The following is a 14,953-nucleotide window of genomic DNA, read 5'->3' as shown; positions in this document are numbered from 1 at the left end:
AACAACAACAACAACAACAACAACAACAACAAAAGCACCCCCCCAAACAAAACAAAACAAAACAAAAAATAGCAACAAAAAGATAAAAAAGGACAAAAATTGACCGTTAGCTATGTGTAATTTTTAATAGAAAAAATTAGTTGTTTGAACCTGCCAGTGGTCGCTCTACATTTTATTGTTATCCCCCCCCCTCTTCCCTTTTCCGCTTTTTTTTTCCAATCACCAAAATGGTACAGAATCTCAAATCGTCATAAAGGATAGGTATTAAAATATTGCCTGTCAGTAACAAGTTTAAATTATGTTTTTGGTTAGGCGACCAGACTCGTAATCGGAAGGTTGTGTATCCATCCACCCGTCCATCCATCCATCCATCCGTCCATCCATTCATCCATCCATATAACATGGTTGTGAGTGTGTTTTTCTGGGTGCATGTGTGTATGCGCTGTTGTATTATTCTTTCTATCTATCTATCTATCTATCTATCTATCTATCTATCTATCTATCTATCTATCTATTTCTTTCTTTCGTTATAATTTCTTGCGACCTGTGTAATCCTTGTTTCCCTGCTGTTTTCCATCCTCCTGTCTCACTGTCTGCCACAAGTACCTTGTGATTCCTTCCTTGTATTCTTCTTTATCTGTCCCTTTGTTCCTGTTGTTGCTTAATATTTCCGAAGTCTATACAATCAATACATCGACTACAGTACTTGTCTTTTCTTGAGCAAACATCATAAACAAAATATCTGCCAGTCGACGTACTCGACAGCTCTTTAAACAGCTTGACACTAAGTGGACTAAATATGCCGTGCGCTGCGACTTTTCCTTTAAAAGAAAGATTAGTCCCGGATTATCAGACACACGTCAAATCTAAATGATAACATTCATAAGCAGAATTTGTTCACGTAATATTCCTGTCTGTGAGGAAAACAAAACGGTGGTGTATTGTGCGATCAACGCATGTGTATTGTGTGAATAAATCGTGCGCTGTATGGATAACTCAGAAAGTTTGGAATAAATTGCTGAACCATAACAGTGATTTGGGTTTGTGGTAAAGAGAGTGAAGAGTAAACAGTCTGTAGAGATACTAGTCCTGCCGGGAAAACGTAGCCGTAGTTTAATGCATTTACCTCTATTTGAAAAAAAAAAAAGTTTAACTCGTTCCAGAGAAAAAGGAACATTATTTTTATTTAAGAAAAGAAAAAATCAACAACAGTGACAGTGAAGAACGTTGAAAGAAGTCAGCGGCAATAGTTAACACTTATGAGTAATTATTGGTTGGTTTTCAGTTTTGAAGTCACGATAAACAATTTTCCTGTTTGAAAACCGCAATTCTCAGAATTGTCGCCTTCTTTAGTGAGTCTGCTTTTTGTCAGACTGCATTATAAGTAGGGTTGACTTTTCAAGGTTTTTATTTTTCAGGTTTATTTTTCTATTTCATTGTTCTTCTCATCTCAAAGCACGCTGCTCCTCGCCATCTCTTTCTCCCTCGCTACATTCCCCGCTCTTTAATTCTGGCTGTATTCTCTGCCTCCTCTTACATTAATTCACCTGTCAAACTGCTTGATCATGCATCAAAAATTTGTAATTGTAGAAAAGGCGTTTTATGACGTGAAGCCAGTTTATTCGAAAAGAGAAAAAGCAAGACAAACATATAAAAAGAACAAACATAATGATAGTAAAGATCGGAAGTAAGACGTAACAGTGTGCGTCTCTATCACCTCCAGTAGCCAGCTGGATTGCTGTAGTTATTTTGTGTGGATGGCTCTGGTTCGAAAACCCGATATATGAAGTACTCTTGAACTTTGTTTGCGTCGAGGATCTTTTGGCGTTCCACCTACTTGGTTCGGAAATGGCTATTGAATTCGGAGGTTCTGCCTCTAGAATATATGGCCCTATAATAATATATTGTTGACAATGCAAATTTTGAGAATAAAATACATGGTTCTATCTGAATTTTAGGTACTTTTTGAGGCACCGGACGTCAGTGTTTGTGAATTCTAAACTCAAAGCGAGACTGAACCTTTCTCATGTGTGTCTTCTAAGTAATTTCAGACAGAAAAATGGATCACCTTGCATAAAGAGCCCTCAACAAACCGTACCTTGAAACATCCACACAACGCAGATAGAACCCTTTTAAGCTCATATGACAAAGAGCGTCCCACCCATACCACACCAATTAGTTTACCCCTTAAAGGTAAATAGATGCACACGATGCTAAAAATAGGCCAAGTATGACATGCTTGCATATTAGCATGGTTGCTATCTCAAGACATTCTTCTCTCTGATGGGTTTTACTCCTAGAAGCTTAGAATCCATCCCCACCTTTGTTTACACCCATTGTCCAAAACACATAAAAAATTTCAGGATGTAAAGAGAATAAGCGGAAATTTGAAAAACGGGTTGAAAATTTACCCATCCACCCTGGCAAACAAACAATCACACCCTTGGCGTGCCACATTTCTGACTGATAAGAAAGAAGAACGTGTACACTTTGAGCAAATGACATGCCTTATCGTTTAGACTGTTGGCCTTAAGATCTGTGGTGTAAGATCATTTACTCGCACCGCTTTTAAGAAGCCCCCACCCTTTTATTAGGGAAGTTTGTGAAGCGTGTTTTCCCTTCTACCTATTGAAAAATCGTCATTCGTCAAACATTAAATCTTGGGTCAGTTAGTACATGAAAGAAACGCACCCATCGTATTTTTTCTTATCTGTTTGATTTTTATATTTCTGGCAACTCATAGAAACGATTTGTAACCTGATGCAATAGATTCTGCTGGCTAAAAGAAATAAAGCATGTCATCGAGGTGAAAGTATTCTTCTGCGTTTCCTACCTCAATAAGAGAAACATATTTCTTCGACTTTGTGCCCGAGAATGTTCTAAAAATAAAAGGTGACATATGCAGTAAATAATCGGGTATTTAAAGACACGCACTACTTTTGTTCTCTCTCGTAATTTTGATTTGTTGGTCATGATCGACAACTGTGTGTTCTATCTTCTACAATTGTCTCATAAGATGGCTATTTCATGGTTGTCCTTTTGGTCCTCTTCCAGAAGGACTAATATATTTATCATCATCATCATCATCATCATCATCATCATCATCATCATCATCATCATCATTTCTTTTCTCACTCTGGACCAAGGTATAGGCCACAAACAAACTCTTTTCATTTTTCCCTATCTTGGGATGGCTGCTTGACATTGCTCCGAGTTTCTCCACTTTTCTGTTCATCATTCTCTGTGACTATTAACTGAGTTCTACCTGGCTTTCTCTTTGATATCTACACTAGCGTTTATCTACGTGCTGAAAATCCTTTTTACTTGAAACTTTTAGTTTGAGTGATTGACGAAGTGAAACAACTATACCCGCAGTAAATAATACTATACTAAAAATAGGGACCTGTAAACGTGACCTATTCAGTGTTTGAGAGAAATGAACCTTTAGTTTTTCGTATATCATACCATGACATTCCGTTGAAAAAAATCTTAATAAAGTCTTTGAAGCACTGCGAATCCAGAAAGTAGAGTTGAAATTGTTTAAGAAGACAATCCGTTATAGAGGAGAAAAGTGGTTATCTTAGACAAGTGGCCGGATTACACAGTGTTGTTATCATGTCAAAGGAGGAAAATGGGAAGTGGTCGTTTATACAGGTGATTGTCTATACAGGTGGTCGTTTGAGAAGGTTCTTCTGCACTCTTAATACACAAACATAAAACTGTGATGGTGATGAATTCAGAGAATATTGGGAACATTTTGTAAAAAGTATTCTTGTGTGTGTGTGAACGTTTGGATTTCTTAGACATCATGTACAGATCAAAATGGCATCAGCGGATGGGAAATATCTACCAAGGAGGGGTAAGTAAAAATGAACAGAAAAGCCAAGTCAAGAAACGGGCTTTTTAAAAAAAACCCTTGGGAAAAGGATGTGTTGCTAGTCAGAAATAGATACAAGAAACAGACGCATGACTTATAGTTGTTATTCACGTACAGAGGCTGCGATGGCATAGCGGTTAGTGCGCTAGTCTCCGAAGCGGAAAGTCTGGGTCCAAGACATGGATTTTTTCGCCTCCTCCTGCCGAACCAGCTATAATAGGTACCTGACTTCGAGTTGGGCAAGTAAAGGTTGCGTGGAAAGGAACTGGCCACCCTACAATAATATGCCGAAAGCCCAGGAAGTTGTCTCACTAACAATAATGTAATCCCTAATGTCCGGATCGGATGTGGGAACAACTTTTACTTTTTTATACCCGTACAAGTAAAGTTATTCCCCCCCCCCTTTGTTCCCCCCTTTCTTCTCCCCCCTCTTTCCAATTGCATCTATCTCCTTTTCTCGTGCTCTTCCCCTTCTTCCCCCTCTCTCTTCCATTGCACCCCCCATCTCTTTCTCTCTCTCTCTCTCTCATTCATTTTTGACTGTCTGGCTTCCATCTTTGCCAATTAATCCCCCCCCCTCTCTCTCCCTCCCTCTCTCTTTATCTGCTTGTCTATATGTCTGTTTATATTTCTGCGACTCCCTTTCCCAATTATATCTCTGTCTGTCATTCTGTCTGTCTGTCTGTCTGTCTGTCTGTCTGTCTGTCTGTCTGTCTGTCTGTCTTCTCTCTCACACACAGATACACATCAATGTCATCACAATGTTTCTCAAATGTTGTCACCAACGACCGTTTAAGGGCTGCAGCCTCATCTTCCACCCGCTTCAATCTAAGATACAATGCCCAGCAAGGTAAAATGGATGCCTTTAAAATAAGAAGAGACAATGGATATCCATCCTGAATCCTCCCTGAGGAAAAGATGTTGAAAGATTCCTCCTACCCCCTTCCGAAAATAAAACATCCAATGAACCTCCCCCCTCCACACACACACACCTAGATTCAGATCCCGGACTCCCGAACGATGAAGAACTTAGTAACTAACTGGACCAAGATTTCATTAACCTCTTATCTTACATACAATGTACCCCCCCCCCCCCTCCGAAAAAAAATCACTTCCTCGTCACCTCTCTTTCTCTCTTAGAAAAATGTTCTTTTTACCTTACTATAACACCTCACTCCGTCATACACATAATGATACAAGTTTCCGAAAGAGTTGCCTGGTTTCATTGGTAACTTATGAGGATACGAGAAAGAAAATAGTACTGTTGCAGAGCGTACTCTATAATCGTTACCTTGATTTCGAGGCCTAGCATAATAATCTGACCGCTTCCCCTTCTCTCTCTCCTTGCCCCCCCCCATCTCTCTCTCTCTCTCTCTCTCTCTCTCTCTCTCTCTCTCTCTCTCTCTCTCTCTCTCTCTCCTTTCTTAACTTTATGTTCTGACCTTGTTATTCCATTTTACGTTCAGTTTAACACACACAAGCTTGTTCCATTAGAGCTTGAAGAGAAAAATCTACACAAAGGGGATTTGCATGATCGGACCTGGAGCATTTCTCTGTAGATATCGAAGATATCCCCCCCACCACTTTCACCTTGATTATGCTAATTACCTTAAGCACTTCGGCAGTTCAAGTGTACTGTCTATTGATTTTCTACGCGAGCGGTACACATCTTGTGGCCAATGTGGACTTGACCAGGGTCGACCGTGAAGGGTTAGTGGGGCAAATATTTTCCTGTTGCACCAACATTTTTTAGAGACTTTAATGTTGCTCGTAAGAAAACAATACCATTACCACATGTGTGACATTTTTGTTATCTTTGTATTCGGGGTTTTAAAGAAATGTTGTTGTTGTAATATTTAAGTTGTTACTATCACTATTTATTAACATACTGATTGTGTATTTTAAAAGGACTATTTTCAAGAAATACCCTTTCACTTTCCACGAATTACTTTTCCGACACTCTCTGAGGCTGTCTAAGGTGTTTTGTATGTAGGGAACGAGTTTTTAAATAAAAGTAAGCAAGTCTCAGCCACACTACTTTGAAATAATATTTGAGAACAGCCCTTTTTAGCAAAGTGGTGGGAAATAATAACAATATCTTACGAAACCGGGTTACTTATATTCATATTCTAGATGTTTTGGAGAGGGCGTGTGACTGAGCATACATAATTTTATCTCGTAAAATGTTATTTTAGCTGGGTACGTTTCAGTTTATTGGGGGAAAATTGACATACAGATGTTTGCTTAGCAACGATTCCTTGCTCTTTCGAGGCAGTCAAAGCCATAGGTTTTTTTATTTCCTCTTTTGCTGAAACACAGAACAAGCCTTCTCTAGATAGAAATTACGGCCTGTGTTACGTTGCAATGTGTTCAATAGAAAAATAATATACAACGAGAATATACTTAGTGATGTATGAATCCCACATGCTAAACAAATATAATGCCAAATCCAATTAAGGGAAAAGACCACCCATGCACAACTTTCAAAAGATTTAGAGCTTAAGGACCCTTTGAACTACCATATATGTTTCCAATTTTTCATCTACAAATTTGATATTTCAAAGAATAATAATATGACGATTGTTTCGGAATTTTAAAACAAATTAATGATATATATTTACCTCCAGTATACAGCGTTTAGCCTAATTTAAAGATAACTTAAACGTACGCCTTTTAATTTTTTTGGAGGCAGAATAATATAATTGTAACGTTTTGTTTGCCAACTGTGACGAACTTGATATTTCAATCATTGTGGACGCGCTGTTCTGGGCCACTATTCTTTATTTAAAAAGCATAACTGCGTTCTAAATTCTGTTGTCTTTTTAACAGAAACTTAAAAAGGCAGGCAGCGAAATGCATACAGTATGCAAAGTCGGGTTTCTGATTTATATAAAATAATATGATCGTTTGAAATGTGCAACGTAACAACTTTGTTTTTGATCTGCTGGTAGGTCATAAATATGTATCCTCTAGATCCTTAAAAGACAATTTTTTGTTGAAACTGCAGACATTGCGATAGCAGTTAGCTCTGTCCTTTTTAATTTGCTACTTTAAAAAAAGCTCCGACTGAGTAAAAGAATAAAACAGGCATGGGATTTATGAGATGCAAAAACAGATAGACAGACTGATAGATAGATAGATAGATAGATAGATAGATAGATAGATAGATAGATAGATAGATACATAGATAGATTGATAGATAGATACTCATGTGATTAAAACTAGAGAAACAGAAAGGCTAGTACTATCTCACGCCCCAACCCCCCTTAAACGCATGCTGGTTTATCAATACAACCAAACGCTGTCATTCTATCAGTAGAACCAAACTCTATCATCCCTCAGATCTCCGGCAAGCTCAACGGACCTATGAGTTTCCCCAACGAGGGACCTCGCTATCTCTCCACCCGCATGAACGGCCGCGGGTACTGGAACAGTGGCGAAGACAGAATCGTCAGAGACTTTGAGCGAAATTACACGGATGAACAAGCACCCTCGTCTTTTGGAAGAAGGCTCAGAGGAGGAGGAGGAGGAGGAGTAGGAGGAGGAGGAGGAGGAGGAGGAGGCAGGGGAGGGGGAGGTGGAGGGACAGAATGGGATGGCAGAGACAGAGGAGAAAACAACTGGGGGTCTTGGAGAAGTGGTTTGTTCGGTCAGCAAGCCGTGCAGGATGGTTATGTAAACTCGGCCTTCCAGCCACACCCAGAGACTTTGGACGAACTTCCAGAGGCAGATTACGGCTCTGACAGTGACTTCTCAGAAGGCAAGTTCCATGATTATACTGTTCTAGCTGGGCCCCCTTTCGTTGAAAGGAATGATCGGTGCATTAACATTAACTGAAAGTCATTGGCCTACTATAATGATTTACACTCTACTGGAATGAAGCAATAAATCGTGAGAGATGTAAAAAAAAAAATTAGAAGGTTTAGATATAGTGATGTACAGATTGATTCTTTATTCCGTTTTCGAGGTTGTACATTCCAGAATTTCGAAGGAGTGGAAACAGTGCCCACGGTTATTGAACGGAAACCTCACTTGTTTGCAATGGCGTCTTAGAAGACGGACTTTCCCAAGATTAGATCTAAACGAAATTAATAAAAAAACTGAAATTAAACTACAGTGACTTGAGGCTCCTCAGTAGAACTGTGCACTCTTTAAATGATTCTGAACCACCATTAATTTTGTTGAATTCGAAAGTTAAGTGGTTCCGACGTTTTAGGCAGCCAAAGTGACAGACTTTCACAAAAATAATCAGTATAGATACTGGTTTTTTTTTTCACACACCACTTGAATTTGTGACTTTCGCAATTTTTACGATTTTAAAAATAAAAATCTGTAAATCAATTTGTTCACGAAATGTTAAAAAGCGCGTAGCAGCATGACACTCGAAGAATCAAAAAAATGAATTTACAACATTCTCTGAAAACAAAACGGGCAAAATGTGAAAAAAAGGAGTGAGCACTTCTGAATGTGTTCAGAATCTTTTCGGTTTGTAGGCACAGGCTATTGTCATGTTGACAACGTGATTACTATTTATTGCTATACGGCGACACTTTTGCTGCTACTGCTTTAAGAGTAGTAGTAGTAGTAGTAGTAGTAGTAGTAGTAGTAGTAGTAGTAGTAGTAGTAGTAGTAGTAGTAGTAACTACGTTTTGAAACTAGGATTAAAGTTGTCTGATCTTAAGGATCAAGTGAAGGAAGAGACAGGATGAGGAAGGAGAGGGGGAAATCACAATAGTGACGACAAGTAGAGGCAGGAGGAGGAGGAGGAAGAGGAGAAAGAGGACGAGGAAGAGGAGACGGTAGAGGAGAGGGGAGAGGAGGGGGAGAAGAAGAATTTAGGGGATGGAAGAGGTAGATGATGATGATGATGATGATGATGATGGTGATGATGATGACGATGATGATGATGATGATGATGATGATGATGATGATGATGATGATGATGATGAGGAGGAGGAGGAGGAGGAGGAGGAACGGGAGGAGAATTCGGAGGAGGAAGAGATGGTTTTGGGATTTTGATAGACATATGAAATTAACCGTAGTGGTTTCCATACAGTAATGCACACACTCTCATAATATCCTCTCGTAGAAATGACCCCCTCCCTCTGATTACTCGTCCACAGATTACCCAGTGTCCAGCAGTCATCCTACACCAGAGGCCACCCTACATCCAACCAACAAGAGCAAAAAACCCGAATCTCAATCAAAGACAGCAAAAGAAAGAACAGAAATACCCGGATCTTCAGATCAACAATCAAATCCCAAGTATGATATGATGATACATGCTGTTATTAGAAACTTGAACTGTCAGTCAAACAGAAATTTGAGTTAGTGAAAACAACAGAATGTGTGTTCGCATCGATAAGTATAAATTCACGAATTTTCAAGCAGTACAACGACTTTGATACCCCCTCCCCCCTTCATTTTGTAACAACACTCTCAAATTCACGCACGTAGACAGATTCACACCACACACACACACACACACACACACACACACACACACACACACACACACACATGCACGCACTAACAAACTTAAACAAACACAAACAAACACAAACAAACAAACACACACATCTTCACTCTATTCTGTCTCTCTTTCTCTTTCTGAAAACAAAATTACACGCCTATACACACAGACCCTCATCGACACACACACACAAAGACACACACACAAATACACACAAACACACACATACACACAAATACACACACACACATGCACAATCACACACAAACATAATTTTAAAAAATAATATATGCACACAAATCATATTGCCGCCCTTTTTTTAAATAGCAAAACCCAAAAGAAATTCTGAGAAGATTAAAAAAACCCATCTCTCAATGTTATGCAAAGTTTTTGCTTCTGGAAGGAAAAAATATAGGGGTTGGAGAGGGGTGGGGGTGGGAGGTTGAGGAGTGGGTGTTTAATCAGTTGATGCACTGCCATATAGGACTAAGGGCAATACTGATTTTTGTACTAGTAAATTGTAAATGTCATTTATATAATCATTTGCCCCAAATCAACACAATCTAGACCATCTAGGAGCCGAAAATGAGCTCAGTGGGATATAACCCAGCAGATAGTCAAAGATACGGCACTCGATAAATAACTCCATTCGAAATCGAACTCACATCTTCTACTGGTGGCGCCGACGAACCTACCTGCTACCCCACACTTGCTGGAAGGAACTTGGATTGTGAATGGACATTTACTTTCTGAGATGGACGTTATAACGGAGCCTCCATACTCATGAATAACTTGACAAAAGGGCATTGAATGCCCACCACGTCGTATTTTAAGTGGTGTGTTCATCATCATCCGGTGCCTTTCCGACTGGCGTGGGCGATCATGGACCTCCACTTCACTGTCTTGTGTTGCAGCAAATGCGTGTGTTGTATGTCACACTTATTGTATTGTATGTGAGGCTTCACAAATTAGAAATTCTGAATCCAATAGAAAAACTCTCAAGCTGCACACACCAACCAGAGGAAATGAAGCTTTTAATTGCTCAAAATGTGGCACATTCTTCTCTGACAGAATAATGGTCTCAATGGCCAAAGCAGAAACCACAATTCATCCTAACATTTTTTCTTTCTTGCTTCGCTCTAAGATATTATATTCTCCTCTGCAGATGCTCTAGACGGGCGTCTGTGGTGTAGCTGTTAGGTGCTTCTCTGTCGCACGCTGGAGTTTCGAGTTCGATTCCTGAGTGGGGACAATTTTTTTTATTGAACAACTTGGTCATTTTGCTGTGAAGTTGTATCTTCCTCAGCCCGGGTTTGCTCAGACAGGCAGGGTCGAAGGCCTGCCTCCTAAATGATATGCATTGTTTCGATGAGGGCGTAAAGTTAACTACATACATTCAATTTTTAAATGTATTGATCATCGTCATATATTGACGGACGAACAATTCATCTTCGTCTTATCATTATTATTATTATTATTATTATTATTATTATTATTATTATTATTATTATTATTATTATTATTATTATTATTATTATTATTATTATTATTATTATTATTATTATCATTGTATAGTCTATTCCATTTCAAGATGATATCTTTAATAGTTTAAAGTTGGTGATTGCAAGGGTTCTGATGTGGTCTGCTCCTCCTTCCTATCAAACATTTATCGTCTTCATCTTGTCCTCCGTCATGTGTGTTTTTTTTTGGGGGGGGGGGGAGGGACGGGTGTTTATTACCCTCTTGAAACACCTTTAATATTCGGTACTAGTTTGACTGTAAGGGCAGTACAACGCTTTGTAAAAACTTACTTTACTTTATTTTACTTTATTCGTCCTCTTGTACCTCTAAGGCGTCTTGTAGGGAAAGAGCGTCCTGTCTCTAGCAAGTTTGATGGCCTGGCTCGGTGGGATAATGAATGTTCTCTCTCGGGGTATCCTTCACACCCTGGGTCCAGGGTTTTCTTGGTCTTCCTCTTGCCTTGTACTCTGAACTTTCCAGTAGTAGCGTTTACTGGCAAGCTGGTTAGGTGCCATATGTGTGAAATGTCAAAACTACTTAATTGTTTCCCTCGAATGTAGTGGATGACAGATGTTGTTGTTCCCACCATTTCTCTGATCTTGTTGTTTCTGACCATATCCAGTCTGGTTTTGTTGACGGCTCTCCTTAGATATCTCATCTCGCAGGTGGTTATCTTACGTTCCAGACTTTTGGTCAGGGTCCATGTCTGGCAGTGGTAGGTCAAGATGGGGATGAAGATAAAGTTAATGAGCTTAACTAAAGACATGAGTTTAAAATCGCCCCCCCCCCCAGCATAACCATTTAAGAACACGTTTGTCGAGCGAACTCGACATCCTCGCCAACCACATCAGGGGCTGATGAGTCTCAGTTCTTGGAGTACTTAGCTCGGTCCCTACGAACCTGTTTATATGACGGTGTAGATTAGTTTTAGTTTTGAAGAACGCGAGGCGAAGTATCGACTCAATAACGGCCATTTAGTGTAGTGGAAAAGCATAGAAACAATTTATCGACGTTTTGCAAAAGTGACAATAAAAGGAACCGACTGACCACAACAAAAGGAGGCACAAAGCTAAAACACAATGTTTAATTACAAAATGTAAAGAGCTTTGGTCTAACACGTTGAAACTCAAATGATCCTTTGGTTGTTCAAAACAGGAAGCAGACAACAAAAGTCTGGGATGTTTTCGTGACGAAAGCAGGAGGCCTCTTCCAGTCGCACTCCGATGGACATTCTGCTGAGTCTGCCGCCGTCTTTCTAAAAATATTAATCTCTATCTTCTTCTTCGTGTTCGTGCTGTGCTCAGCCGTGGCCTCAAAGACAAGTCTGCTGCTCACAACATACTATCTCAGACCTAGAGTCAACGGCTGGCAGAATCATGCATACAGAGCAGACCTGTTTTACACCAGGCAGCCTGGACTCAGGCTCATCAAAGCCACGCCTGACATCGATGTGAAATGGATTTGGGCCGCCATCTTGATTGTTGTGGCTCCGTATTTGTTCACGTTCTGCTCTTCTTTGTGGAAGGTTATCTTCAAGACTACAGGGAAACTCTCGTGTGGAGCGCTGTTTGTGGTGAGTGTTTAACTATTCTTAATCTAACCTTTTATCTACCGTCGAAGATATTTAATAATGGCAAATCTTTCTAGATGAATATTTTCTACCCTATTCTTGAATACGATTTGTCATTTCTATGCTTTCGAATCTTTTCTTCTAAATTCTGTTCATCCCACTTTCAATGAGCTTCGTGAAATTATATTCAACGAGTAACTTCGATTATTATTTTTTCTTTCTTTACTCCTCGTTTATACGTCCTCCTCTTTTGCTATTTCGTCCATCCACCCCCTCCCGTAAAAAACCCCAACAACATAGTTTATTTATTTTTGTACTTGGTGGTTAAAAAACAAAATTAAAGCGACCTAACAGCGCGGCCATACTTTTTCATTTGTCTTTTTGTGGGTCAGCTGAACAGAGACGTTTACTGCTGGACTTAATGTCTACCACAAGTTCTACATTTGAAAAGCCCATTTTGTTTTTCAGTTCTTTTTTGTATTAATAATTCATTGCTTTAGAAAAGCACGTTCTCAACACTTTTACTATTTACCCTATCGCTTCTGTCCCCAGTCATTCCTCCAGCACTCCGCTCACTCGTTCAGCCTGTGCTCCATCGTTTTCTACATCCTGCCTCGTCACGACCCGATACTCAGCAGCGTTTTGATGACGTCAGTCGTCTCTATTCCGTCCCTGCTCAGGATCTTTGCGCCCAGAAATCTAGGCAATGATGAGATAATCGACGACAACTCAACCAACAAAGGGCAATGGAAGTAGGTTTTCTTAAAGAAGCTTTTTTTATAAATTGAAATGAAATTGAACGTTAAATCCCAAAATGTAAATTTATGTCCTCCCATCTTCAAGAAAAAAAAATGATATATGAACTATTCGATTCTTCCACTGAAAGATCCGAATGTATAGCGTAGGCTGTGAGCAAGATGTGGCTTTAATATACACCACTGAAATTGCAAAAGTGGTAAAAACTTTATGGTGGAATAATTTGATATTTAGAGACACAATGGAATATCCTTTGAATGTCTGTATTTTACTATTATTGGCTTTCAGCCAATGAATGTGTAGTTAAAACATTTTTTACGGAAAACTTTTCTGTGATACTAAGTAAATGCATGATATGAGATGTTAATTATTTTATTTTTTTTGTCTTCAGAGTGATAGCAAAAAGAATCTTTGATGTTCTTGCCTCACTGGTTCAGCTGGCAGTAGTCGCACTCTGGGCGTACAAGGAGTACTCTTTAACACACGATGTTACCATGGTTACACTGGTAGTGGTCTCCTTGTTGATAGTTTCCATTGACAACTGGGAGAATTACGTCACGTCCACTCGGAATCTGAATCCGCAAACACAGAAAACATTTCTGTCTCGGCTCCGCAAAAAACTTCGGAAGCGTCGCACACGGGTGACTCTACTCATGAGTTTGTGGAAGATCATCTTTACTGTCGGTGAGTAGCCCAGACAGAGCCGTCCGTCTCTCCATCTACTCCTAATTTTTAGCCTACTTATGGGTTGTCCGTTTGTCTGTCTGTCTGTCCGTTTGTCTGTCTGTCTGTCCGTTTGTCTGTCTGTCTGTCTGTCTGTCTGTCTGTCTGTCTGTCTGTCTGTCTGTCTGTCTGTCTGTCTGTCTATTTGTCTGTCTGTCTGTTCCCTCCCTCCCTACTCTCTCTCCCTCTCAATTCTCTCTCCCCCCTCTCTCTCTCCCTCTCTCTCTAGAATGTAATCACCTCTGTATCATCATTTTGTGAAGACAAATTTGGCGGACAAAACTGAAGAATACTTAGGGAGCCATTGAGAAACAATTACATGTAGTTATAGAGCTTACTCATACATTTTTTTCTGGTGAAAAGTAGGAAATTTAGGAAAAGGGTGGACTATTGTTAAAGGTGATATAAAACGCACAACTGAAACGGACATTGTAGGAACACTAGCCGGCCTTAAGTCCATCCTTGTCGGACGAAAAGAAAATACATGAACGTTGAAATCGTCAGTCAGTTCTTCTGTCCACCCCACAAAACAAACATCAGACAAAAATCAGGAAAACACTGATAATAATTCATGTACTTTTGCGTTCGGATTTGTCTGACGCTCGCCCGAGATAACATGGCTTTTTACAAATTATCGAAAATTAAACCTTATCAAGCGAAATAATACCTAAGTCGGAATCAGCGCGTTCCGTAACTGATTTTATTGACTCCCAAATTATTCTATTCAATTTTAAAGATTAAAACATGTAGTTTGTTTTCGATTGCTTTATCATACAATTGTTTAGTTCATGTCGCGGGTTCAGTTAAAAAAACAACCCATGTATGCCACATTTGTCTAAAATCAACTTTTTTTTTTGCTATTCAGTGGCCGCAGATCTTTCTCTGTCACACATCTTTTCGATGTGAGGATCGGACAGTGAATAAGTTATTTACAGTTGGGTCAACATATTGAAAGATATGTGACGGAAAATGATCTGCGATGACAAAAACAAAACTAAACTAAACAAAACAGAACAACCCCCCCCCCCAACAA

The 14,953-nt window shown here is 39.5% G+C and overlaps 1 protein-coding gene across 1 annotated transcript in view; it reads left to right on the top strand.

Moving 5' to 3' along the window:
* Positions 1–528: 528 nt before the first annotated feature.
* Positions 529–14,953, top strand: part of LOC101859375 (chitin synthase chs-2) — a gene marked incomplete in the record, with an annotated part of 48,109 nt that continues 33,684 nt past the window's right edge. The window contains 7 exon segments of the mRNA XM_013086397.2: positions 529–933; positions 3,671–3,859; positions 7,220–7,637; positions 9,001–9,142; positions 12,027–12,444; positions 12,994–13,193; positions 13,589–13,881. Of these exon segments, the coding sequence (XP_012941851.2) occupies positions 3,809–3,859; positions 7,220–7,637; positions 9,001–9,142; positions 12,027–12,444; positions 12,994–13,193; positions 13,589–13,881 (1,522 nt within the window).

This window comes from Aplysia californica, unplaced genomic scaffold (assembly GCF_000002075.1).
Source record: "Aplysia californica isolate F4 #8 unplaced genomic scaffold, AplCal3.0 scaffold00018, whole genome shotgun sequence".
NCBI classification, from domain to species: domain Eukaryota; kingdom Metazoa; phylum Mollusca; class Gastropoda; order Aplysiida; family Aplysiidae; genus Aplysia; species Aplysia californica.
The sequence above is the reverse complement of the archived record's forward strand: the minus strand, read 5'-3'. Positions and strand labels throughout refer to the sequence as shown.